Below are 27,839 nucleotides of genomic sequence, written 5' to 3' on the forward strand. Positions count from 1 at the left end.
ACTATTGCTGATTGTGTGAGTTTAAGCACATACAATATCTCGCTGGAATCAATAAGAGAGCTTTTGAGCTTAAATTTCAGTTATCAACAATTTTGATATCACACCTTGGCTGGTGGCTGGCAGCTGTCCTCACCATTCGGCTAACAACAACAGCCACCAGCCACCAGCCCGCTCACTAACCTGCTGTTAATACCAGCTCCTCACACTTGTGTTCCCTTAAGTATAACGCCATGAAAGGGATAAAGGGTTATGTAATCTGTATGGCTACCACCATTTTTTTCCTTTTTCCTTTTGGTATATATTTTATTTATGGTATATATACAACGAAATGACCAGAAGCAGAAGCTGAACTTAAGGGGTCAAAGTACATCTTAAAAACAGCAGCAATCACATTTAAAAGGAACACGTTGCCTTGGATCGGTCGAGTTGGTCTTTGAAAAGCGTTTGTAACCGTTTTTTATAAAATGCATATGGGTAGAAAGTTGTTGTAAAAGTAGAATACAATGATCCACACAAACATGCCTCGAAATTGCGTGGTTTTCCTTTACCTCGTCGACTAACACGTCGGCCATTTATGGGGGTCAAAATTTTGACTCCCATAAATGGCCGACCATGTTAGTTCGCACAGTAGAAGGAAAACCACGCAATTTCGAGGAAAACTTGTGTGGATCATTGTATTCTACTTTTAAAACATCTTTCCAACCATATGCATTTTATAAAAAACGGTTACAAACGCTTTTGTTTTGACCAACTCGTCCGATCCAAGGCAACGTGTTCCTTTAAAAGGCAATTAAGTGTTAAAAGTACAAAATTTACAAAACGCTACATAAAAACATTACATTTTAGCAGTTATGGAATTAAAAATTACAAAACTCACTGGGTCTTTTGGTAAGATAAGCATAGTGACCAGGTTTATCCAGTCCCTCTAGCATTTCTGACAATGTTTCAATTTTCAAGTCTGAAATAAAACAGTAAAACTGAAAAGGAACAATAAGAGTAATGTTTTTACAGCCTTAAATTAGTAACTACACATCTTTTATTTGATCTTTTTTTTCTAAAAGAATTGGTAAGTGCATTTTTTGTTTGCATTACTCCACATGCATTAGCAGTGACACAGACACTGACCGAATACTCAAGAGCTGGAACCTTTGTTTACCTTCATTAACAATTGTCTGTTGTTTTGTTTGTTAAAGAACAATATGCTTGTTACCTTTCCCTTTAACAACTCAACCAGATCATTCCTTTCTACCCTCTGCAAGTTTAATGACAAAGTGTTGAATGCATCACTTCCAAATGAGCCAAGTCTCTGCATCCACTTGACTAGCATGCGGAATATCTGGCTGTTGACTCTCCCAGCACCCTCGCTTCTCACTGCAGTAAGTTCACTATTTATGATGCCTAAATAGGTTGCCAAATCTTCCCACTCTGGACCTAGCTTTTTAGCTAAATCTCTGAGACATATCTCAGCATCTCCTTTCGTCTGAAAGTAAATACATACAAGTAAAATTCCATAAACAATAACACATGTTAAACTTCTTTGTTTGATGACCCTCTCATCCCATTAATTGGTTGTTTTAAAACATGTTGACTGACTGTTCAATATATTATTTATACTGAGGTCCAAAGTGCCTTTATGTGAAGTTGATATTGAGTTCTCAATGGGTATTAGTTTCTCAAAAGCAATGCAACCATAGGTAGTTTTCAACGAGAGAAAACTGACGGGCATACACAAAATCATGGAATGGAATCTCAGTCCCCTCGTATTTGTCTCCATTGTGCTCAAATACAATGAATACAACCGTGGAGGCATTAACAAAACAACATTAGAAATGACGAGCTGTCCTCGTTGTTTAGGTGAATCGAAGCTTTGCACATTAAGAATGCATGTTCAGAATGACTTTTCTTATCAGTCATCAAAGATACATGAAAAACATGTTTCCAAAGGAATTAATTTGCAAAACACAAAACCCGGCATCAACTGATTTAACTCAGATTTTTTTTTGTTTTTAGTTATAATTCCTTTTACCCACGGCAATTTCAAAAATAATTGATTTTTCTTTTAACCATGGTCGACTTCAATATGCTGTACAAGAAAGACAACTCCAATGTGTCTTTGCCTGCTATATTTTTCACAGATATCCACTTGTTTAATCTGCCTCAATCCACCTATTGTGGTCAAACCGGCCCCTTATCAGTTTTATTTGTCTACCCCTTACTTTTTCTGTGCACTTCTTGCCTCCCCTCCCCCCTCCCATTTCTTGATTTATTCATCTCCACTTTAGCCTTTAAGAAAGACTTTACTAGGGTCGACACATCACGGCATTAACCTTTTTTGCTAAACTTGGAAAACAAACCAATGTCAAATAACCCTTAGTATTGTATATTTCTTATACAAAGAAGTTTTTTGCTGAACTTTTAAAAATGATTTCACCCTTAAAAATTCAATTAAACATAGTCTTACAATATGAGACATTTGAAATTTAGTCAATCCTCCAGACCATTGCCAACATCCAACTTTCTAAATCTGGACGTTTTAGCTGTAAATGTTTGTTTGATTAATGAGTAATTGAATCATACGTTACCAGTGACTCATTGTCAAGAAACTGCGGGATTGATTCAGCATCTGCTTTTTCACCACCTGATATTAAACGGAGATTGAATCATGAGTTTAAGAAAGACAATATAGAAGTTCACTTTTTTATTAAATACCATTTATTTTCTAAACTTTAATTAATTGAGACTTGCTGACCACTTTGTGAAGGGGAGCTCCAGCACTAAAGTTTTAAGTTTTCAAGAGTTCCCTTTTTTCTATTGTTATTGCCCAATACTATGTTTAACAAACATAATATGCCTTGGTTATGGGGGTTTTCCTTTGAAAACAAAAAATGTTATCTCCAGACTCCCCACCCCAATGTTAATTTTGAATTCAGAATGTCTTTTTGTCCGGGAAAAACTGGTGTCCGTTACCTCGCATAATAAAATTAAGACACCTGAACCTTTTTTTCGGCAGTGTGATTTGGCATGAAAGAAGAATCAAAGATACAACATTTTGTGAAAAGTATACAATGTTTCCCCATGATTAAGATAATATAAATAACTTTTACATGACCAATGTTAATAGGTAGACATCCTTGAGCTCACTTATATTAACGATTTGTGTTAAAAGTGTAATTGTAAGAATGTCAGTGATATGCTTCTATTTGAGTAATTTTTAAAAACGGTCAACCTTCATGGTAACTATTGTAGTGCTTTGGAACACACGTTAAAATAGAAAGGTTGGCTAGAGCAAAGATCTCATAAAACAAGATAGGCACTGGCCCGGGTATTGCGTTGTGTGGCAGTATATAACGCCACCTTGGAATTAGGGTCCTGTCTCACGCTCTCACGCACTGCAATCATTTTCACACGCATTGGGGGCAGACCAGGAAAAAAATTAAAATAATGCACAATCTTCAGATTGCACGCAGTTTTTCAGAATTAACTTGAGCTGGCATGCAAACAGAGTGCAAATTCGAAGATTGCGCACGCTTTTTTTTTTTGCTCTATCAGAGGATTCAGACGACAATTCAGCAATTCGGCAAAGCGCAAAATGTGAATTGCGCACAACTTTGTCACGATTTCTTAGCAAATTCGTTGGATGTACTCTACGAGCAGAGAAGTAGGGTGAGCGGAGGATTTTGAACATCATTTTATCTTTTGGGGGGAAAATAATCTGATACAATCATACCTCCACATTAACCAGCAACATCTCCTTTGTACCTCATGTGAGTTATAAGTATACTAAAGAGGTTTTTGAAAAACATTTTTCTCCACAAATAGTTTTATGAAAAAAGAAAAAAAAAGATACTTCTTAAATAATATTTTTTTTTGCCCCGGGCGGTGATTCGGTGATTCTGTAAAAACCTTTTTTTTTTTTTCTTTTTTTTTTTTTTTTTGGGGGGGGGGGGGTGAAAAATCTCACGCATAGCTGGCGTCTGAACTTGGTATCTCTGAAAGTGTATGGGGCAAACTCGTTTGAAAGACAAGGATGTGAAAACTTAAATGGTGGTTGAAACAATATTGTTCTATCCATCTTAAAATTTTATAGATTTGAGAAAGTGTTTCTAATTCTATTTCTATAGGAGCGTTTTTGCAAAGGCTGTTTTATGCATAAGAACGTACCTGGTTCTATTATCTCTGCTGCTCTTGTGCAATTGAGTTCATGGAAGACCAGTTTCAGATATTGCACAGCGTCCTGGTCAGGAATGTTGTACTTTGAACACAGGCTAAAGTACGTTGTTAGAACTTCCCTTTTAGGTGTATTGGGAAGTATGTATCCATTACCAGAGAGATAATCCAGAAGAGGCAAACCATGGTAACCAGCAGCTTGATTGTCAAGAAACTCACAAAGATCATTCACTTTCTGGTCTGATAAGCCACCAAACATCCTCACCTCCTCGCACGGTCTTCTTCTGATTACACTTGAAATGGCATTCTTAATAGCAGACAAACAATAAATGAATGAATAAAAATATTATATATGTTTGATTTTTATTTTGAGGTAGAGGGATGAATAGCAACACACTTGAGAAAAGGCTGTATCTTAAATTCCTGAAAACATCTGCACTTCATCGGCTCCTCTAATTTGCCCTTACAACCAAGAAACTTTAATAAATGGTTTTTGTAGGTCGTAAATATACAAAAACTCATCAACAACAAACAATTAACAATCAACAATATTTATTTCCATACAAACATCAAAATATCAAGTTGATTTTACAGAAACTGAAAGTGTATGAAGGCAATGGCCCATTACGTTCAAGCAAACGATTGTAGGTTTGGATGCATAGCATATCGGTTTATTTTAAACCCTTCAAACGACCATGTTCCCCTTTGAACAACACAAAGAGTAAAATAATCGCAACAATGGGTATTTTTTCTTAGAGTGCACATAAACTCATATTGGTTGATTTTAGAGGAGTAAGGCAGTAGGGATCCTACATTAACTACTATTGGTTGATTTTAGAGGAGTAACGCAGTAGGGATCCTACATTAACTCATATCAGTTGATTTTGAAGGATTGGGTCAGTAGGGATCCTACATTAACTCGTAGGGATCCTACAGTAACTCATATTGGTTGAGTTTGAAGGATTGGGTCAGAGGGATCCTACATAAACTCATATTGGTTGATTTTGAAGGATTGGTGCAGTAGAGATCATGCATAAACAAATAGCTGTTCTGTTTTGATAACACATGGCACTTAATCAAAACTTACATTTAAAATTTAAAGACAGTGATGGACACCTTTGGTAATTGTCAAAGACCAGTCTTCTTACTTAATGCACAAAATAACAAACCTGTGAAAATTTGAACTCATTGGTAGTCGAAGTTGCGAGATAATAATGGGAAAAAACACCATTGTCAGTTGTCACTCGAAGTTGTGTGCTTTCAGATGCTTGATTTTGGCACCTCAAATCTAATTCTGAGGTCTCAAAATCAAATTCAAGTACCGGAGTGGAAAATTACCTCTTTCTCAAAAACTACATTACTTCAGAGGGAACCGTTTCTCACAATAATTTATACTATCAACAGCTCTCCATTGCTTGTTACCAAAGTTTTTAAAGTAACAATTATTTTGAGTAATTACCAATAGTGTCCAGTGGCTTTAAACAAACTGTTTTAAGATAAACGTTTATGAGAAAGTTAGGAAAATCTGCTTTACACCTTAACATTTTAACAATATCAAGAGGTTTGGGCTGTTGTATGAATACAAAACACCTTTGATATACCTATCAAACTGATGGTAAAACTGTTATACTCACAGTGACTTCAGTCATTGGTTTACTATGCAGAGTATTATCTCCACTCCCATCAGTTTGGCATGTAGACGGCTGTCAAGTGCAAAAAAAAAGAATGTTCCAAACATATCAATTTAATTCTTTCAACACATCTTAACATACTACGGAAAAAAATAATCACACTGTGAAATCTGGACTGTTACATTTCAGGACGAGAAGACGTACCAAACAAACAGCATTTTTAATCCCTGATGCAACTTTTAAGATCTTATTAAAAATGTATCTCTCTATTAAATAATGTTCACAAAATGCTGCCAATGGTCATGTAGCGGTCGTATAGTGGTAATTTAATTACTATTTTATGAATACTTCATCTCCCAAATGCCTCAGCCAATTTGCAGCCTTACCTGGTTCAATGCTTTATTTGCACTAGCAAAGATTTGGGCGAGTGGTCACCGTTTGGTGGTTATTTCATTAAAAAATGTAGGCGTTTGTTTTTGCGTTTTAAATGTGTTTAATTTATTTTAGGACGGTCATAAAATTAAGTGGTCAGTAAGGGCCATTCAAAACAAGTCTCCATGTGGTGCCTAAATTTGTCAAATAACACACTTAAATTTCCGTCAAAGTCTTTTTTTATATAGGCCTTAATTTATTAGACAATTGGTACAGATGAAATGTTTCCATTGTAATCCCTGCAATTCCTATCCTTGAGTAGTTATTGCTGTGCCAATACTGCATTCAAGCGAGAGCATGTGTGGAAACCACAAATAAACATCAATTGTTTTCCCCGACTCACAGTTTCATATTTTCTTGAATTTTAATTCATTAGTTGTTTTAATATAATATTGCTATAACTGATACATTTAGTTGCCTGTAGCTCTTACAATTGAATGAGCAGCATCGCACATACGCCTCTGCTGAGCATTACAGGTGTGGATCAAGTTGTTATTCCTCATTTGAGCCTGTAGTGTAAAAACAAATGCAATCAATCATTGCGGTGCACCAATGATGACTGTGTATTACGGAGCAAAGTCAAGCGGTTTAGCGTTATAAAGCCACCCTCGCCGACCGATTTTACTGAACACGACCTTAACTTTTTCGTTGAAGTTTTAATAACGTTCAGACACACAAAATTTGCATTTATTATATTATTTGTATTCATATAATTTTCTGTATTACAGTAAGTAGAGCATTTACTTGTACAAGTATCTATTTTACTTGGTTGCCTATAAAATAAACTCGTAATTAAAAAATACACAAGAGTGAAAAATGACCATTCTTAATACAACCAGGTTGGGTTTGCGGTGACACCATTTGATTATCTTTTTTTGGCTAGTGTTGGTTCTGAAAAGAACCGGTGGTTGAAAACTCAACCTTTGGATCAGTATGCTCTGATCGTCTTCAGGAGGATGCTTGACTCTGTTGTTGAACGCTGCTTTAAGTACTGCCTTGGAAATTGTAGCTGGGCATTGCTCTATGGTGTAAAAATGTGGGAACAGAAACGAGAAAAGCTGGGCTGAGCTCGGTGAAGCATGTTGGCTGGAGTTGGAACTGAAAACTCAAAAACCCACCATTGGGTTTGGGTAGGGAGTGTGTGCTCACTGAACTGAAGTTCATCCCCAAGGCAGTACTTGGGTCTCAGAATTCATCACTGCAATAACCTATCTTTCTGATAATTTGTATATACTCGGTGCCTTCAGTACCTTGTTTGGTAGAAACTGCGCTATATTATTATTATTATATTATTACTTAAATAGCATCCAGCAAAAGAGTCCAGCATCCTCCTGAAGACAACCATAGCTTACTGATCAAAACATCCCTTCAGTTATATTTGTATCTTCCTGGTTATATCTAATCATGTTTCAATAACTGTCTGAAAATACTCACTGGCTTTGGCCCAACATCGAGTAGAAGCTTCCTTCCTTGCCCATCATCTCCTTCTTGTTGCTGGTAGCAATTTACAGCCATGTAAGGAATTTCATCTTTGTTGCCTCCCCTAATTCTCATATTGAATGAGACTGAATTCTGAGAGAACGCCCATACATCCTCTTCTCGGATCTCCTGAACAAAAAAATCAATTTGCTGGGAACTTTACTGCTAGAGGAAAAACTCTCATTTTACTATGATATCACCGGCTCTCATAAACGATACAAATTATTGTTTTCTGTTGTCTGGATTGTTTGACTTGTTTTATTACACCGAAGTAAGACAATTAGTAGCATTTTTGCTCTGCAGGGATGTAGTAATTACGGTAATGTCTTTGTATTAGATTTCTTTACCTGGATTGTTTGTGGTCTCACTTCCCATCCCTCAACGGTTTCTGTCATCTCCACATGCATGTGTCCTCTATCTTTGACAAAAATCATATTCTTATAGGTATCCAACATTTCTGATCTTTGTTTCTTCTCAAGTTCCTCAACTCTCTGCGAGACAAACAAAAATGCGGAATAACAAGAAAGAGTTTTTACTTTTCAGAACAGCATGGTATTTTAATATAAAAATTCACAAAAAACAACAACCAACTATGGCATCTTGTCCAACTTTGTAACAAGTGAGTTTTAATTTAAAGACCTGGTTGAACGAAAATGTCAAGTCGTGAACTTTGCTGAATTTTATTTAAAATGTTTTCAAAGAAAAAGGAAATCGAGTCATACGATTATAAATAGATTTTAATTGTGTAAAAAAAACAATCATTTTGAATACCCTTATCCAGCGCTTTTCTGATAAATTTGCGAAAAGCTCTGTAGCAAACTCCCGCAAACGACGTCAGCGGGCATTGTCCATTGACACGCGCCGTCAACGGCAGAAGTGTTTTTAGTTTTTTTAAACCTTTAGGTTGGGGCCTGATTTTTTAATCGATAATTATGAAAGTTTCAGAAGTGTTCACATATCAAAATTACATTAAAATGGTGAACAACTGCATTATAAACAAGTTAAAAAAGCATTTTCGTTAAAAACATTCCGCTCAGGTAGCTGTTTAAAATTCTGCATTTTATTTCCTATAACGACTTTTACATGTGCATTGTGCATCCTTTCAAATAAAACAAGCACTATTCCTACATTAGATCTGTAATCACTGATTTCAACATAAATACTTGAAATACAACTCAAACATACAAGTTTTCCGATTTATAAAAGAATTACTTGCATACCCCCATGTAACTATATGAGACAGGTTCTACATAAATGAGTCGCTTGTCGTATCTTGACATTTTTTATGTGGTTTTCTGCTTCTTTGGGGTCTATATTTTGCCATTTTCCGAAAAAATCCATTTGTTTTTGATCGATAAGGGTGAATAAAACATGTATTTTTTGTTCATCCCCTAGACATCAATAGTTGATGTTTTTATGAAACGGGCTGTTTCCCCAGTATGGGTCATATTTTCAGATTGTGACATAATTTTCCAAAAGGTCATTACTTTTGAACCAAACATCATACAAATGTGTAAGATATGTCAAACTGAAGCTTGTTTGCTCTTTTCAGCTATGTATAAAACCCAATAAGTCATTTGTCCCCCTTGTGACTTGATTTTGCAGAGCCCATCAAATTTTCATTATGAAGAATTCCTTAAACGTTCTTTCATAAACAAATTTGGAAAATCGTATTACCTCCTCAGACACCCTGTCATCCTTCCACATATAAACTCGAAAAGCATAACTCCTCAAATCAAAGATATTTCCAAAGGCTCCAACTCTCACACAAATTCCATTAACACCCGATGATGTGCCAAACAATGCAAACCCTGTGAAATGATTGACCAGAAAAATTGCTCTGCCTCCCTTAGCAGACACCAGCTGACCATCAGTGCTGCTATCAAGGGCTTGCCAGGATTTTGAAGAAGCTGGACACATCTTAGCAGTAAACTCCCAGCCAGATGAGTCTGCATGATGAGGAAAAGACAACACCACACTGTCTTCAAATGTGAGACCTGGAGGACCACATTGAACCTCTGGTGACAACTGTTTCTCTTCACTATTGACTTTCTCAGCATCTACTTCATCAGGGTTGACATAGATATACACCAGCTTGGGAGGGCCTTCAGGTATTGCACCATGCGGAATGTAAAGGTGCACATCATATTTCGCCAGAGCCAAAATGCCACCTTTTTCATTGAAGAAGCCAACTGCCATGTATGGTAACTGCAGCAAGATGACAGTCTTCTTATTAGCACTGATGTCCAAAGTCTGCTTGTTAAACTCATTCAGTACCTCTTCAAGATGAGAAGGCGATTCTGGAAAATAAAAAAGTTATCACATTCACAACATTTTTTTTATCAGAGAAAAGAGTTAAATAAGTTTCAATGGGATTTCAAACTGTACATAGTTGAAAAACAATCAAGTGTGGTGGTTTGCAGAGACATCATGTAAATAAACTTTCTCTATATGCTGCAGTGGTTCCGAGAAAAATGGGTTGTTAACAATCAGTTATTCTCATAAGTGCCAGAGGGAGAGAGATAGAGCTTCTTTTTATTTGCATGGTGTCTCTGCAAACCTCACTTGATCATATAGGTTTAGGTTGCACAAGATAAGCACACAATAATGAAATTTTTTTAAAAGCCAATTTCCAAAAGGCAAGTGAGTTAAGAATTACCGCAGTTCAAAAATAACACACAAGGTGTAAGTTTCTAGATGATTATCATGACAAACAAGCAAAGTATACTCATCCTCTACTACAGTGCTTCTCCTCAAGCATTATTTAGTTCAAACCTTAATTTCTAGGGGTCAGCCTTTGACTGTTTGCTCACCATTTCTTGGTGCCATCTGTGTATCTGCTTGAGAAGTCTGTGTGATTGAAGTACATCCTGCAGCATCCAGATTGCTGTCTTCATCAATGGGCTTGTCAGTGACATCCTGATCACCCAAAAATTAAAAATAAAATTTGGTTGTACATTCACTCTCATGTAGTCCAGTAAAAATTAGTCCACTTTGTGGTAAAAGCAAGACACTCTGCACTTTTACTGTATACCCAAACAAGACATTTTAGATAATGTGCTATCTCAAGTTCCATGTACGTTCTTGAAACTGATTGGCAGACAATTTGAAAAGATTTCGGATAGGACACAATTACTCAAGACTGATGGATGCTTCCAGACTTCTGTATTTGTTTACAACTCATCGGAGGAACATTTTGGGAGAGTTTACCTTTAACCGAGTGCAGCGAAGAGCTGAATGTAATTCTGATGGAAGTGATATTTTCAAACTAATGGCATTCTGAGATCTTCTTCATACTTTAAGACCAGTCTTAGTTACATACAATGGCAAATGACGGAGGTTTTGCCCCCACAGTAGCCAGGTTAGGTGCTAGTCAGCATTTTCTCCCTTCTGACACTTCAGACGTTGCTTTTGAGATATTATTAGTTGGTACAAGATAAATAGTGTACCTTTGTTTATTAAACATATTCATTGACCATTTGTTAAAACCCAATCAATAATTAATTGCACCTTGTTTCAGTGCATCTCAGACTATATAGGATTTTTTTGTTTGCGATTTTTATTCAGCGATAATTTAGAGATTTTTGTATCCACAAATTCAAAATACTAAGAATAGTAAATACTTACAGATACTATGGTAGCCTCAGGAGACCCTCCAGATTCAACTGAAGCTTGTTCTAAAGCAAATTACAAGTTTAAATATCATCAAGGAGTGATGTTTATAGATAGGATTTGAAGCATTGCATGGTGAGATATCAATATATATTTGGTTTGCCAGGTAGGGTTAGATCTATCCGAGTGTTCGGGAGACTTCTCAGTTCGGAGAAGAACTGTCCTGTTTTTAACTACTATCTGGGAAGAAGGTATAAAAAGTTGGCTGGGACTACTACTTAAGGATCGTAATCTGCACTACTGTGGAGTCAGCTTGCTCTAATCATTGACAAGAGCAAGGTAGTCGAAACGTTGAGACCAATTCAAGAACTGACTCCACATTGCTTGATGCACATAGGTGTAGGCCCTAAATGTAAAACATTTAAGTTATTTTTGCGCTTAGTGTAAGTTTATTAATTGTTGAATTGAATTGTTACATGTAAACTGCTCACAAAAAATTAGGAAACTTTTTTTAACCAAGTATATCTTTATTATTTATAACTCCCTTTGTATATATGTTATATTATCAATGCAAAGCTGAAGTGTTCCTCTTTTAAATGATACCACATTTGCAATGTTGACATGTTGCTGAATTTGGCTACATGAATGACAATGAGGCAAAGTCACAATTTAAATGTGCCAAAATTACCATTATTTGTGCTTTTTTTATATTTATATTTTATTTTTATGCAAGTCGCCAGACACACAAGGCCTGAAGGCCACTTCAATTGTATTTTTGTCCAGAGGCCGTTGCCACCTACTCCTAGGGCTGAAACAGGGTTACCCCTTTTACAGTCCATACGGATGTAGGCTTGGGTATCATCAGTCCGAAGCCTGGCCGGTAGAGCAGCAAGCACTACCTCCCCAATTTTATGTAGCAATTGTCACGACCGGGATTCGAACCCACACTCTGCTGATCAAACAGCAGAGCTTGAGTCCGGTTCTCTTTGATCAATAATCAAACCGGTCAAGCTTCCGAACCATGAATGGTTTACAAAAAGATTTGCACCAGTGAGCACATTAGCCCTAATTTCTTGAAACACAACTTGTTTGGGTATTTACTGAAGTTCTTGTCTGCTAAATTGCATTGAGATCAGTAAGTTGTCTTGCTTGTTTGAATTACAGTGTCAACTCATTTGTTCACACATTAACACTTAACTGCTAATTTTGGCACAATTTGATTTGCGACTTTGCCTCATTCTCATTAAGGTGGCAAAGTCCAGCAACATGTCATCATTGTGGTATTATCTTAAAGAGGAACACTTCAGCTTTGCATTGATAGTATCACATATACAAAGCGAGTTATAAATAATAAAGTTACACTTGATTGAAAAATGTTTCCTGAATTTGTGTGGGCAGTTTATATGATCTGATCCAATTCCCTGTAAGAAATAAGTTTGTTCTTACCTTGTCTTTTAGTCCTTGTCACTTCAGCTCTATGCAAGAATCTTATTTGACTGAGCATGATCTCCTTTACATTGTTAACAAATTTTTCATTTTCGCCATAAATCGCCATGTCAATAAAATCTGTGACGCTCTCCATGACGTATTTCCAGAAGTCAATACCATGGGACAACCTACCATGAATGCGATGCACAGTATATACCGAACATACCGCCATAAAGATGGAATGACTAATGTGCTGGTCTTGCCAGTTTCTATGACATTGCACCCAGTGGAGACAATCTTTCACCAAATCAGTCTGTTCTGTGATCAGTTCAAGCTCATTTTGCTGTTTACCAACCTCCCCTGCAGGTAGATCATCTTGCTTAGAGGGCTTCTTCATCAGACCAGTCTGTTCTGTGATCAGTTCCAGTTCGTTTTGCTGTTTACCAACCTCTCCTGCAGGCAGATCCTCTTGCTTAAAGGACGCTTTCTCCAGCTTGCTGCCTTTTTTCTGCTTTTGCAGATCTGTGAGGTTTTGAACCAATTGCTGCTGTGTGTTAATGAGCACATTGAGATTCTTCATGTACTGCTCTTGATAGGCAGGCTTCTTTACCAGTAGGGTCTGTGGAACCAACTCTTGGAAATCATCAACTAGCATTTGTTGACAGTAAGATACACTCTCTGTCATGTACAATTTTCTATCATACTTTTGGACACGTGAAGAACCATAACTTCTTCTCAGCTCTACTCCAAGATTGTTCAATGTTTCCTGTAACGTAAATTGGGCTTCCTTCATTTTGTCTTGATGTTGTGTCTCTGATACTTTGGTGTCTGTTTTCATTTGAGCTTCATCAACAGATTTCATCCTATGTAGGTTCAGCTTTAATGACACCAAGTGGATCTTACTCAAAAGAACATCTAATTCTGACAAGTCCTTTGATGTCTGTTGATCCAGTTGACTGTCAGTTGCTCTTTGGTTTACACTTGTAGCCATTTCTTGTTGGAAGTTTACCAGCTGTTCCTGCTCTTTGATCAATTTCTCCACCAATGAATGTAACTGAGGAGTATCTGTTGCTACCAGGTTTGAGAGCTCATAAATTTCCTTTGAGATATGCCTCATATGCTTCAGAGGAAACAAACAAATAAATCAGAACATTTTTGAAGTAAATGAAAAGATTAAGGTTAAAACGATATGAAGAGGTACTTTAAAGGGAAACATGCAAAGGGAACGCAAGGATGGGGGAAACTATCTCAGATAAAATAGGGCATTCAACTGTAAGAAGTCTTGGTCCATAAAGATATTTACAGAACTGAGGGATCAAGGCCAACTTACTAGAGTATTTCTTATAGATTGATTTTTGAAGTAAATGAAAAGATTAAGGTTAAAACGATATGAAGAGTACTTTAAAGGGAAACATGCAAAGGGAACGCAAGGATGGGGGAAACTATCTCAGATAAAATAGGGCATTCAACTGTAAGAAGTCTTGGTCCATAAAGATATTTAAAGAACTGAGGGATCAAGGCCAACTTACTAGAGTATTTCTTATAGATTGATTAAAGATTGACCAATAACGATACCTTTTACTAGTTTCAACCAAAGGAAGCTGCATCCAAAGTAGTGGATTCTTTAGTAACAAGTAACCAATTATCTAGTCAAGCTTAAGACCTATCCAACAACGTAGCTTATTAACTTAGCCATGTAAAATACATCACGTCTTTAGTCATCAGGGAAAAAAGTACATCACTTCACTGTTTCCTGAACTACCATGACAATTATTAAATCCTGACAGCATTTTCCCCGCTACCATTATAAAGTGGCATCCGCTTTTGACTAAAGTAATTATTGAATCAGAGAAAGTGTCTCACCTCAGTTTTGTCTTCCTGCCGTTTCTTTAAAGCTTTATAAAACAAAATTAAAAAACATAAATCAGGCCTTTCATAGTTGCAGTTAAAATCCTAAACCAAGCACATTTGGAAACTTTGAAAGACCAGCTTTCAAAAACAATATCAACGTTCCAGTTCTTCAAACAGTTTCAAAAACACAAATTTTAACTTAAAGTTGAGTCAAAACATTATACATCTCTTTGGATTATTAAATGAGCACTGAGAGTGACGCATGGTGTGTCAAGGTGGAGTGAGGGAAGATGAAGAGAGTGAAGCATAGTGAGCCAAGGTGGAGTGAGGGAAGATGAAGAGAGTGAATCATGGTGTGCCAAGGTGGAGTGAGGGAAGATGAAGAGAGTGAAGCATGGTGTGCCAAGGTGGAGTGAGGCAAGATGAAGAGAGTGAGGCATGGTGTGCCAAGGTGGAGTGAGGCAAGATGAAGAGAGTGAGGCATGGTGTGCCAAGGTGGAGTGAGGGAAGATGAAGAGAGTGAGGCATGGTGTGCCAAGGTGGAGTGAGGGAAGATGAAGAGAGTGAGGCATGGTGCGCCAAGGTGGAGTGAGGGAAGATGAAGAGAGTGAAGCATGGTGTGCCAAGGTGGAGTGAGGGAAGATGAGGAGAGTGAAGCATGGTGTGCCAAGGTGGAGTGAGGGAAGATGAAGAGAATGAGGCATGGTGTGCCAAGGTGGAGTGAGGCAAGATGAAGAGAGTGAAGCATGGTGTGCCAAGGTGGAGTGAGGGAAGATGAAGAGAGTGAGGCATGGTGTGCCAAGGTGGAGTGAGGGAAGATGAAGAGAGTGAGGCATGGTGTGCCAAGGTGGAGTGAGGGAAGATGAAGAGAGTGAGGCATGGTGTGCCAAGGTGGAGTGAGGGAAGATGAAGAGAGTGAGGCATGGTGTGCCAAGGTGGAGTGAGGGAAGATGAAGAGGGGAGGCCTTGTGTGCCAAGGTGGAGTGAGGGATGATGAAGAGAGTGAAGCATGGTGTGCCAAGGTGGAGTGAGGGAAGATGAAGAGAGTAAAGCATGGTGTGCCAAGGTGGAGTGAGGGAAGATGAAGAGAATGAGGCATGGTGTGCCAAGGTGGAGTGAGGCAAGATGAAGAGAGTGAAGCATGGTGTGCCAAGGTGGAGTGAGGGAAGATGAAGAGAGTGAGGCATGGTGTGCCAAGGTGGAGTGAGGGAAGATGAAGAGAGTGAGGCATGGTGTGCCAAGGTGGAGTGAGGGAAGATGAAGAGAGTGAGGCATGGTGTGCCAAGGTGGAGTGAGGGAAGATGAAGAGGGGAGGCCTTGTGTGCCAAGGTGGAGTGAGGGATGATGAAGAGAGTGAAGCATGGTGTGCCAAGGTGGAGTGAGGGAAGATGAAGAGAGTAAAGCATGGTGTGCCAAGGTGGAGTGAGGGAAGATGAAGAGAGTGAAGCATGGTGTGCCAAGGTGGAGTGAGGGAAGATGAAGAGAGTGAAGCATGGTGTGCCAAGGTGGAGTGAGGAAAGTTGAAGAGAGTGCAGCGTGTGGTGTGCCAAGGTGGAGTGAGGGAAGATGAAGAGTAAAGCATAACGAGCCAAGGTGGAGTGAGGGAAGATGAAGAGAGTGAGGCATGGTGTGCCAAGGTAGAGTGAGTGAAGATGAAGAGAGTGATGCATGGTGTTCAAAGTTGGAGTGAGGGAAGATGAAGAGAGTGAGGGAGGGTGAGCCAAGGTGGAGTGAGGAAAGATGAAGAGGGGAGGCCTTGTGTGCCAAGGTGGAGTGAGGGAAGATGAAGAGAGTGAGGCATGGTGAGCCAAGGTGGAGTGAGGGAAGATGAAGAGAGTGAAGCATGGTGTGCCAAGGCGGAGTAAGGGAAGATGAAAGAGTGAGGCATGGTGTGTCAAGGTGGAGTGAGGGAAGATGAACAGGGGGAGGCCTTGTGAGCCAAGGTGGAGTGAGGGAAGATGAAAAGAGTGAGGCATGGTGTGCCAAGGTAGAGTGAGGGAAGATGAAGAGAGTGAGGGAGGGTGAGCCAAGGTGGAGTGAGGGAAGATGAAGAGAGTGAAGCATGGTGTTCCAAGTTGGAGTGAGGGAAGATGAAAAGAGTGAGGCATGGTGTGCCAAGGTGGAGTGAGGGAAGATGAAGAGAGTGAAGCATGGTGTGCCAAGGTGGAGTGAGTGAAGATGAAGAGAGTGAAGCATGGTGAGCCAAGGTGGAGTGAGGGAAGATGAAGAGAGTGAAGCATGGTGTGCCAAGGTGGAGTGAGGGAAGATGAAGAGAGTGAAGCATGGTGAGCCAAGGTGGAGTGAGGGAAGATGAAGAGAGTGAGGCATGGTGTGCCAAGGTGGAGTAAGGGATGATGAAGAGAGTGAAGCATGGTGTGCCAAGGTGGAGTGAGGGAAGATGAAGAGAGTGAAGCATGGTGTTCCAAGTTGGAGTGAGGGAAGATGAAGATAGTGAGGGAGGGTGAGCCAAGGTGGAGTGAGGGAAGATGAAAAGAGTGAGGCATGGTGTGCCAAGGTAGAGTGAGGAAAGATGAAAAGAGTGAAGCATGGTGTGCCAAGGTGGAGTGAGTGAAGATGAAGAGAGTGAAGCATGGTGAGCCAAGGTGGAGTGAGGGAAGATGAAGAGAGTGAAGCATGGTGTGCCAAGGTGGAGTGAGGGAAGATGAAGAGAGTGAAGCATGGTGAGCCAAGGTGGAGTGAGGGAAGATGAAGAGAGTGAGGCATGGTGTGCCAAGGTGGAGTAAGGGATGATGAAGAGAGTGAAGCATGGTGTGCCAAGGTGGAGTGAGGGAAGATGAAGAGAGTGAAGCATGGTGTTCCAAGTTGGAGTGAGGGAAGATGAAGATAGTGAGGGAGGGTGAGCCAAGGTGGAGTGAGGGAAGATGAAAAGAGTGAGGCATGGTGTGCCAAGGTAGAGTGAGGAAAGATGAAGAGAGTGAGGGAGGGTGAGCCAAGGTGGAGTGAGGGAAGATGAAAAGAGTGAGGCATGGTGTGCCAAGTTGGAGTGAGGGAAGATGAAGATAGTGAGGGAGGGTGAGCCAAGGTGGAGTGAGGGAAGATGAAAAGAGTGAGGCATGGTGTGCCAAGGTAGAGTGAGGGAAGATGAAGAGAGTGAAGCATGGTGTGCCAAGGTGGAGTGAGGGAAGATGAAGAGAGTGAAGCATGGTGTTCCAAGTTGGAGTGAGGGAAGATGAAGATAGTGAGGGAGGGTGAGCCAAGGTGGAGTGAGGGAAGATGAAGAGAGTGAACCATGGTGTGCCAAGGTGGAGTGACGGAAGATGAAGAGAGTGAGGCATGGTGTTCCAAGTTGGAGTGAGGGAAGATGAAGATAGTGAGGGAGGGTGAGCCAAGGTGGAGTGAGGGAAGATGAAGAGAGTGAACCATGGTGTGCCAAGGTGGAGTGAGGGAAGATGAAGAGAGTGAACCATGGTGTGCCAAGGTAGAGTGAGGGAAGATGAAGAGAGTTAAGCATGGTGAGCCAAGGTTGAGTGAGGAAAGATGAAGAGAGTGAAGCATGGTGAGCCAAGGTGGAGTGAGGGAAGATGAAGAGAGTGAGGCATGGTGTGCCAAGGTGGAGTGAGGGAAGATGAAGAGAGTGAGGCATGGTAATCCAAGGTGGAGTGAGGGAAGATGAAGAGAGTGAAGCATGGTGAGCCAAGGTGGAGTGAGGGAAGATGAAGTGAGTGAAGCATGGTGTGCCAAGGTGGAGTGAGGGAAGATGAAGAGAGTGAAGCATGGTGTGCCAAGGTGGAGTGAGGGAAGATGAAGAGGGGGCATAGTGAGCTGAGAAGGAGTGAGGGAAGATGAATAGAGTGAAGCATGGTGTTCCAAGGTAGAGTGAGGGAAGATGAAGAGAGTGAGGCATGGTGTTCCAAGGTTGAGTGAGGGAAGATGAAGAGAGTGAAGCATGGTGTGCCAAGGTGGAGTGAGGGAAGATGAAGAGGGGGCATAGTGAGCTGAGAAGGAGTGAGGGAAGATGAATAGAGTGAAGCATGGTGTTCCAAGGTAGAGTGAGGGAAGATGAAGAGAGTGAGGCATGGTGTTCCAAGGTTGAGTGAGGGAAGATGAAGAGAGTGAAGCATGGTGTGCCAAGGTGGAGTGAGGGAAGATGAAGAGGGGGCATAGTGAGCTGAGAAGGAGTGAGGGAAGATGAAGAGAGTGAGGCATGGTGTTCCAAGGTTGAGTGAGGGAAGATGAAGAGAGTGAAGCATGGTGTGCCAAGGTGGAGTGAGGGAAGATGAAGAGGGGGCATAGTGAGCTGAGAAGGAGTGAGGGAAGATGAATAGAGTGAAGCATGGTGTGCCAAGGTGGAGTGAGGGAAGATGAAGAGGGGGCATAGTGAGCTGAGAAGGAGTGAGGGAAGATGAATAGAGTGAGGCATGGTGTTCCAAGGTAGAGTGAGGGAAGATGAAGAGAGTGAAGCATGGTGAGCCAAGGTGGAGTGAGGGAAGATGAAGAGAGTGAGGCATGTGTGCCAAGGTGGAGTGAGGGAAGATGAAGAAAGTGAGGAAAATGAAATCGTTACTTTCATATAAGATGTATGTTGGTATACCTTCATCTTTATCTGACAACGAAGTTTTTTCCATACTGATCTTGAGCCCTTCCAGGTCAGATTCCTGAACCAGGAAAACAAGAATGTGAATGTTTCTATCAATCATAGGTGTGACTCCAAGCTTGTTCATATTGAAAACAAAAATAAAGTTAACAAACCACAAGTACAAATCTAACATATATATACTACAGGGGGAAACAATGCTCTGGAAACTTGAGACTTAATAGCTACATTAAACGAAAATGCATTAAATTAAGTGCTTTTCATTTTAAGAAACAAGGTACATCGTACATACAGTATGGACGGTCATTTGTTAATCAGTTATCTTTTTTCTTTCAACCTTGATTGTTATCGTGACACTTGTGTCCTTGAGCAAGATACTTTACTATAATTGCTTCTCTTCACCCAGGGGTATAAATGGGTACCTGCTAGGGTAGAGGTTGATATTGTGAATGAAAGCTTTTGGAGCGCCACGGCAGCTCGGGGCTGTATACTCCCTATAATGGGAGCTGAGAAAAATTAAAGGGATGTTTATTGGCCCAATGACCAGGGAACTAATGTAAAGCGCATTGTTACGGTTTATTGTGAAATGCGCTATATAAGAATGTGTTATTATTATTATCAGCAGTATCTATTTGATATTTAACAGGTAGACTGAAACTTAGAAACTACCAAAATTTAAAGTGGCATCAGCTTTTGACTAAGATAATTATGTCTTACATCAGTTTGGTCATCTTGCTTCGACTGTTTCAAATCAGTTGGGTCACCCTGCAGTGAGTACCTTACTACATTTGAGTCATCTTGCATCTCTTTCTCTGAATGTAAACAAAATGTAAACCAGTTCGTTCGTGAATAGTCTGTTCCTCTTAAACAGGTACATTTACAAAATTTGAAAGACCAGATTTGAAAAAAAGAAAGAAAAAAACCCACATCATCAACCCATTCTTTTCTGTTGTACCCATACATCGATGAGCACTTCATCCTCATCCATTTCCCAAAGTCATGTCATTATTCCAATGTATAGTGCTTAAAAGCACTGTATACTCATATAACACTTTCCCATGTTCCTGAAAAAAAAGGAAAATCCATGGGCAAATTACTCAAGTGGGATTTGAACCCAGTGCCCTTGTAATCAAAGAGCAGGTGTTTTAGGAACAATTTTGTTGGTCTTTAGTGGCAGAACATTTGCTCTAAAAAAGGTCAAGGTCCAGGTTTTTTCGAATGATTGCAGGATTGTATAATTTGATACACTGCTTAACTATAAACTATTCTTTATCCCTTTTGTACAATTTAGTATTTATTTAATTGAATTGCATGTTTATGATGTGATCCTTCACTAAGATAACAAACCATAAGTAATAAGTTTGTTCTTCTTACCTTGTCTTTTTTTCCACATTTCAGCTTTATCCAAGAATCTTTCTTGACTGTGAATGATCCACTCTTCATATAAAGCCAATTCGTTCAGTTCGTCGTGCATCGCCCTGTGATGATAACCAAAGGTTTCCAGGAAAAACATCCCAATTAAATCACGGGACATCCTACCATGAGTACGATGCACAGTAAGTACAGAACAAAACACATTTAACATGAAATGACCAGGTTGCTGCCCTTGCCATCCTCTATGACATTCCACCCAGCGGTGCCAATCTTCCACCAAACCAGTCTGTTCATTGATTAGTTCCAGTTCATTGAGTTGTTGTTTGCCAATCTCCCCTGCAGGTAGATCATCTTGCTTAGAGGGCTCCTTCATCAAATCAGTCTGTTCTGTGATTAGTTTCAGTTCATTTTGCTGCTTGCCAACCTCCCCTGCAGGTAGATCATCTTGCTTAGAGGACTCCTTCTCCAGCTTGCTGCCTTTTTTCTGCTTTTGGAGATCTGTGAGGTTCTGAACCAATTGCTGCTGTGTGGTAATGAGCACATTCAGATTCTTCATGTACTGCTCTTGACAGGCAGGCTCCTTATCCAGTAGGGTTTGTTGAGCCAAGCCTTGCAAATCATCAACTAGCATTTGTTGGCAGTAGTATACACTTTCTATGTACTGTTTTGCATCATACTTTCTGATATGTTGTAGTGTATAATTAGGACTTATCAGGACATGACCAAGATGCTGCAGTGTCAACTCTAGTTCAAAATGAGCCTCTTCCATTTCGTAATGATCTTGTTTCTCTGATACTTTGGTGTCTGTTTTCATTTGAGCTTCATCAACAGATTTCATCCTATGTAGATTCAGCTTTAATGACACCAAGTGGATCTTACTCAAAAGAACATCTAATTCTGAAAAGTCTCTTGATGTCTGTTGATCCAGTTGACTGTTAGATGCTCTTTGGTGGACACTTGTAACCATTTCTTGTTGGAAGTTTACAAGCTGTTTCTGTTCGTTGATCAATTTCCCCATCAATGAATGTAACTGACCTGGTAGCATCTCGGTTGTTACCATTTTTGAGAGCTCATCGATTTCCTTTGAGATGTGCCTCAAATGCTTAAGAAAAATCAGAACAGTTTTGAAATGAGTGAAAAGTTAAGGATAAAGTGTGATAAAGAGATGGTATGAAGGGACAAATGCAAACGGAATACAATGTTGGGGAAACTACCCGAGTAATCAGGGCAGTCACCTGTTAGAAGTTTTGTTTTGTGAAGCTATTTATACACATAGCTGAGGGATCAACCGTAAGTGTTCCTTATAGAATGGTAAAAGGTTGAACAGTAATAACTTATTTTATAAGTTTCAACCAAAGGGAGCTGCTTTCGAAGTAGTGGATTGTTTAGTGAAAGACAAGTAAACCATCATGTTATCAAGCTATAAGGCCTATCAAGCTATAAGGCCTATCCAATAATGTAAGCTCAAAACTTATTAATAATGTAAGCTCAAAACTATTTAAAATGGCTTAGTTGACTAAGCCATTTTAAATAGGAAGACGTCTTTCAAGTCATCGGGTAAAATAATACATCATCATATTTTTCTGAGTGATTTCCATCATCATACAATTGGCAGGATTGAAGTTACTTCGATGGTAAATACACCATTTAAGTACTACATTATTATTGCAAGTTTAATAATTGAGTGTTGATTAGACTACCAGAAGTTAAGTATCATATTAATTCAACATATTATTTAAAAGTGTGCATTCGATCAGACGGTTTTATATCATTGATGACTGCCAAGAAACCGAAGGGTCTCAATCTTAACCCCCTAATAGGACTCCAGCATTGGGCGATATCCAACCAGAAAGAGCTGAACTATTGCAAACACATTGATAATTTAACAATTAACTCATTGAGGTTAAACTCACAGAGGTTGGGTTGGGATAAGCTTGAGCTTGGTTGATATGTGTGTAGGGCAGGAACTGAAACTTAAGTTTGATAAGTAGAAACAAACCAGTGACAGTTGTGGATTTAACTGTGCAACATTTCGTTTTGAAAGTGTCATCCTTAAATTTCGTAACTCACTCTGGATTGGATTCCATTATCCGATTGGTACTTAATTGTGGATAAGGCTTAATCTGGAGTAATCTGTGGATTAATCTGTTGTACCCATTAACAAACTATTTGTAAGCAAACCTTAATATTATTCCTTGTCATTCTTACACTCAGTGGTTCTAAGAAACCGAACATGAATTCTGTGTACAAAAAATACAAACACAAATTAATAAAGTACACTTATGTATAACTGATAGCAAGAATAATGAGGTATTCCGAGGATGTCGCTGCCTGTGGAATATGGAGATAACTCCATGTATTTTCTTAACAAAACCATTTATTTTACAAAATAAAAACACTTCTAACAAACAGCAACAATCAGCAACACACCCAAGGATTGATTCACTTATTTATTAAATAAATGTGATTTAGGTTTATCAATACACTGTGGTATGATATGCATTGGGGTTTATTGGCTTATGATGTGCCTTAATTGGAGTGAAGAATTGCTTTTGGTATTAAACATAATATCTTCAGTCTCCTAAACAAATCCTACAACCTGGTTTGTTGTGTGCCAATTAACCCAATTTTCACTTAATGGCAGATTGTGAGTTTATTCTTTTATTATTGCTCAGTTTGCTTCAAGATCAGTTATCTCTCTTAAAGGCAGTGGACACTTATGGATATTACTCAAAATATTTATTAGCATAGAACCTTACTTGGTAACGAGTAACAAATAAAACATTGTGAGAAACGGCTCCCTCTTAAGTAACGTAGTTTTCGACAAAGAAGTAATTTTCCCTGAATTTGATTTCGAGACCTCAGAATTAGATGAGGTCTCGAAATCAACTTGCATCTGAAAGCACACAACTTCATGTGACAAGGTTGTTTTTTCTTTCATTATTATCTCGCCACTTCGACGACCAATTGAGCTCAAATTTTCACAGGTTTGTTATTTTATGTATATGTTGAGATACACCAAGTGAGAAGACTGGTCTTTGACATTACCAATAGTGTACATGGTCTTTAATGTAGATCAAAATCATGTTGCAGGTCATTGCCACCCAATAATTTAGGATCCTGGGTTTTTTCTCAACGCCTCCTTATCACTTGGCCGGTTAGCATCTCTCGAGGTCATGACACATTAATACACAAGTTTTTGTCTATGCACTCCTTCAATCAACTGTCTATTTGTTCTATTGTTTATACTCCCGCCATAATCAGACACTGCAAAATGTTGGATGCAACTTTCAAAAGCATTACAAAAAGGTAATAAATCATTCCTCATCAGCCAACATAATGATCTGTTACGTGCAGAAAGTTTTCCAGGTGGTAGGGGGTCTATGGTGTTGTACCCAAACATACATGAGTCTTTAGTACTGCTGCTGGAAAGCCCTCTACCTTGCTGCTGAATTTTGTAAAAAAAACGCATACTTAGTGCAATATCAAAATAATGGTTGTCTATATTGCAAATATTATCTCTGCCCAACTGCATGTTAATTTTAATGTTTTGCTTTTTACACACCAATCTGTTTCAGATGAACAATTTTCTAACACATAATCAGTCAATCAACCAGCCAAGTATGACATTTTTGTAAGGCATTAGTCCAAGCGAAGTATATAGCACTGCACCTTAAACTATTGGGAAAGGGTGGGATTGAAGATAGTTTTTGAAATGGCTTCTGCTATTGCTCTGAGGAAGGCTATTCTTCATCTTTGAGAGGCAGCAACAGAAAAGATACAGTGATTAAAAAATGTATTTTTTATTTTAAATGTGAAGGGCTAAAACTTTGGAGCAGGATTGCCAATTTCAGACGAGATCTGTACATTGTTTTACATTGTTTTCTTTTTATTTCATTTGCTTATATCTTTGTAAGCAATGTATATTTTCAATACAAAAAATACATCAATTTACTAACCATATTCATCTTCTTCATCTTCTTCATCTTCTTCATCTTCTTCATCTTCTTCATCTTCTTCATCTTCTTCATCTTCTTCATCTTCTTCATCTTCTTCATCTTCTTCATCTTCTTCATCTTTGCTGACACGATAAAAGACTGGTCTGAAACACTGAATCAAGTCAAGTCATGTGTGCATGTTATATCTCTTGATTATAGTAAAGCGTTTGATTGTATTGCTCATAATATTCTTGTTAACAAACTCAGATATTCTTATGGGATCCACGATTCCTTACTTTGCTGGATTAATTCATTCCTCACAGGGAGAAAACAAAGGGTAGTTTTTCACGGATCTGAATCAGGGTGGTCTAATGTCACATCTGGAGTACCACAGGGGTCTGTCTTGGGGCCTTTGCTTTTTAACATTTATACTAATGACTTACATATGCAGCTGTCTAACTCCCCTCGCCACTATGCTGATGACACTTTTTTGTATAGACAAATTCAGGGAGAAAATGATTCTTTGTCCCTCCAGAGAGATCTTGACAAAATAAGTGCCTGGTCAAATAGAAATTTACTCCTCTTGAATCCAGGTAAATGCAAGTTACTTTCCATCTCTAGAATGCGTCGCTGGTCATACCAGGCTTCATATTCCATAAATAATATGCTTATTCAAGAGGTCACTGAGCTTAAACTACTAGGTGTACTTGTTCAAAACAGTCTCTCCTGCGGATGCGCATGTTAATTTTGTCACAGGTAGATCCTATAGAACTTTGGGTTTTATTCGTCATGTTGTGGGAGACTGCAACTCTAAAACACTGCTCACTTTGTACAAGTCTATTGTTTTACCTCTTTTAGATTATTGTTCTCCTGTTTGGCATAATCGTGTAAAACACGAGACTCAACTAGAAAAGGTTCAGAGGTATGCCACAAGGCTAATGCTTCATCAAAGGAGACAGGAACAACCCTACAATAGCAGGCTTATAGAAACAGGGCTTTCCACCCTAAGTAATAGAAGAGAAAATCTGTTCTTTGCTTTTGTATGTAAACAATTAGTTGCTCACAATCATACAGGTGCCTTGTCATCCTTTTTATGCAAAATCTTGGTTAATGCTAGACACAAAGATAAACTTGTTTTTCATCATTTATCAGCCCGTACCGATTTGTTTAAATTTTCCATCCCCTGCCGTTTTGCTCGTGGCTGGAGCAACTTGCCTACTGACCTTGTTAACGATTTCATATGTGCCCCCTTACAGGAATTTTTATCTAAGCTCAAAAACCATTTTGATGTATAGACTGGCTTTTTAAAGTTCATGTTTTGCTCGTTTGCCTTTTTTGTTCCTTGTTTTGTTTCATGTTCTATGCTTTTTAGTTATTTTTTATAATTGTTCAAATTTTTCCACCCCCTGCAGTTTTGCTCTTAGATAGAGTTACTTGCCTGTTTACAATGTAATTTCATTTGTGTCCCCTCATCGGAATTTTGTTGTATTGCTCTTAAAGGAACACGTTGCCTTGGATCGGACGAGTTGGTCTATAAAAAAGCGTTTGAAACCGTTTGTTATGAAATGTATATGGTTGGAAAGATGTTTTAAAAGTAGAATATAATGATCCACACAAGTATCACTCAAAATTGCACGGTTTTCATTTTATGTCGTGAAATAACACGGTCGGCCATTTATGGGAGTCAACTTTTTGACTCCTATAAACGGCCGACCGTGTTAGTCGACGAGGTAAAACGAAAACTACGCAATTTTGAGGCATATTTTTGTAGATCATTGTATTCTACTTTTACAACATCTTTCTAACCATATCAATTTTATAACAAGCGGTTACTAACGCTTTTGAAAGACCAACTCGACCGATCAAAGGCAACGTGTTCCTTTAAACCATTTTGATGTATAGTCTTGCTTTTTTTACGTATATCATTTTTGGTGTGTTTTTCTGTGTATGTCTTTGCTTGTTTGCCTTTTTAAATTGTTTTGTGAATTTGTATTATCTTCTGTGCTTTTTTATATGCAACTATTAGACACTTTAACAATTGAAAATTCAAGGTTTAAAGCATTTTTTCCCCAAAAAACTTTAGTAAAAGCGTAATCTAAGCGCGCGCGCGTAAGCACAACCCACGCGCATCGAACAGATTCTTCACAAATTTGTTGAAAATTACTTCTTTTTCAAAAACTACGTTCTTTCACAGGGAGCCTTTTCTCACAATGTTTAATACTATCAACAGCTATCCGTTACCGAGTACGTTTTTAATGTAACAATTATTTTGAGGAATTACCAATAGCCTCAAAACCTGAATCATCAAAATGGGGGTGGGGTTGGGACAAGCTTGAGCTTGGTTGATATGCGTGTAGGGCAGGAACTGAAACTTAAATTGATAAGTAGAAACCAACCAGTGACAGTTGTACTGTGCAACATTTCGTAACTCACTCTGGATTGGATACCATTATCACATTATATGGTACTTAATTGTGGATAAGGCTTAATCTGGAGTAATTTGTGGATTAATCTGTTGTACCCATTAACGAACTCTATGTAAGCAAACCATGTACTTTTCTTTACCCGTGTCATTGTTGCTCTCACGCTGCTGTTTGCTGTGTACAAAGAAGAAACACACAAATTAATAAAAGTACACCAGTGTATTAACGGTGACTGCTCTATATTCCGACATACCTATGTTCCGACACCCCTATGTTCCGACAACTCAACCTATAATCCGACACCCCTATGTTCCGACACCCCTATATTCCGACACCCCTATGTTCTGACACCCATTTATTCCGACAACCAAAACACCCCTATGTTCCGACATCCCTAGGTTCCGACAACCTGCACTTGGCCGGTTAGCATCTCTCGAGGTCATGACACACTAATACACAAGTTTTTGTCTATGCACTCCTTCAATCAACTGTCTATTTGTTCTATTGTTTATACTCCCACCATAATCAGAAACTGCAAAATGTTGGATGCAACATTCAAAAGCATTAATAAGTCATTCCTCAACTGCCAACATAATGATCTGTTACGTGCAGAAAGTTTTTTAGGTGGTAGGGGGTCTATGGTGTTGTACCTAAACATACATGAGTCTTTAGTACTGCTGCTGGAAAGCCCTACCTTGCTGCTGAATTTTGTAAAACAAATGCTTACTTAGTGCTTATCAAAATAATGGTTCTCTATTGCAATAACATCTCTGCCCAACTGCATGTTAATTTCACTGCTTTGCTTTTTACACACCAATCTGTTTCAGTTGTACAATTTTTTAAAGCACCATCAGTCAATCAACCAGCCAAGTATGACATTTGTAAGGCACTTGTCCCAGTGCCAATGCGTATAGCACTGCAACTTAAACTCTGGGGGAAGGGTTGGATT

The 27,839-nt window shown here is 38.9% G+C and overlaps 1 protein-coding gene across 1 annotated transcript; it reads right to left on the minus strand.

Annotated features, from left to right (window-relative positions):
* Positions 1 to 759: 759 nt before the first annotated feature.
* LOC139951413 (uncharacterized) lies at positions 760 to 27,056 on the minus strand. Its single transcript, XM_071950298.1, has 18 exons — positions 27,033 to 27,056; positions 24,489 to 24,639; positions 22,711 to 22,769; positions 20,530 to 21,631; positions 19,873 to 19,967; positions 19,153 to 19,216; positions 14,613 to 14,644; positions 12,768 to 13,869; positions 11,337 to 11,386; positions 10,523 to 10,628; positions 9,387 to 10,009; positions 8,057 to 8,200; positions 7,665 to 7,838; positions 6,662 to 6,739; positions 5,802 to 5,870; positions 4,162 to 4,474; positions 2,583 to 2,638; positions 760 to 1,480 (listed from the first exon to the last, which is right to left on the minus strand). Exons 1-18 carry the CDS (start codon positions 27,039 to 27,041, stop codon positions 1,133 to 1,135), a joined length of 4,575 nt encoding a protein of 1,524 aa, XP_071806399.1. The 5' UTR covers positions 27,042 to 27,056; the 3' UTR covers positions 760 to 1,132.
* Between the last annotated feature and the right edge of the window lie 783 nt (positions 27,057 to 27,839).

This window comes from Asterias amurensis, chromosome 19, assembly GCF_032118995.1.
Source record: "Asterias amurensis chromosome 19, ASM3211899v1".
NCBI classification, from domain to species: Eukaryota; Metazoa; Echinodermata; class Asteroidea; order Forcipulatida; family Asteriidae; genus Asterias; species Asterias amurensis.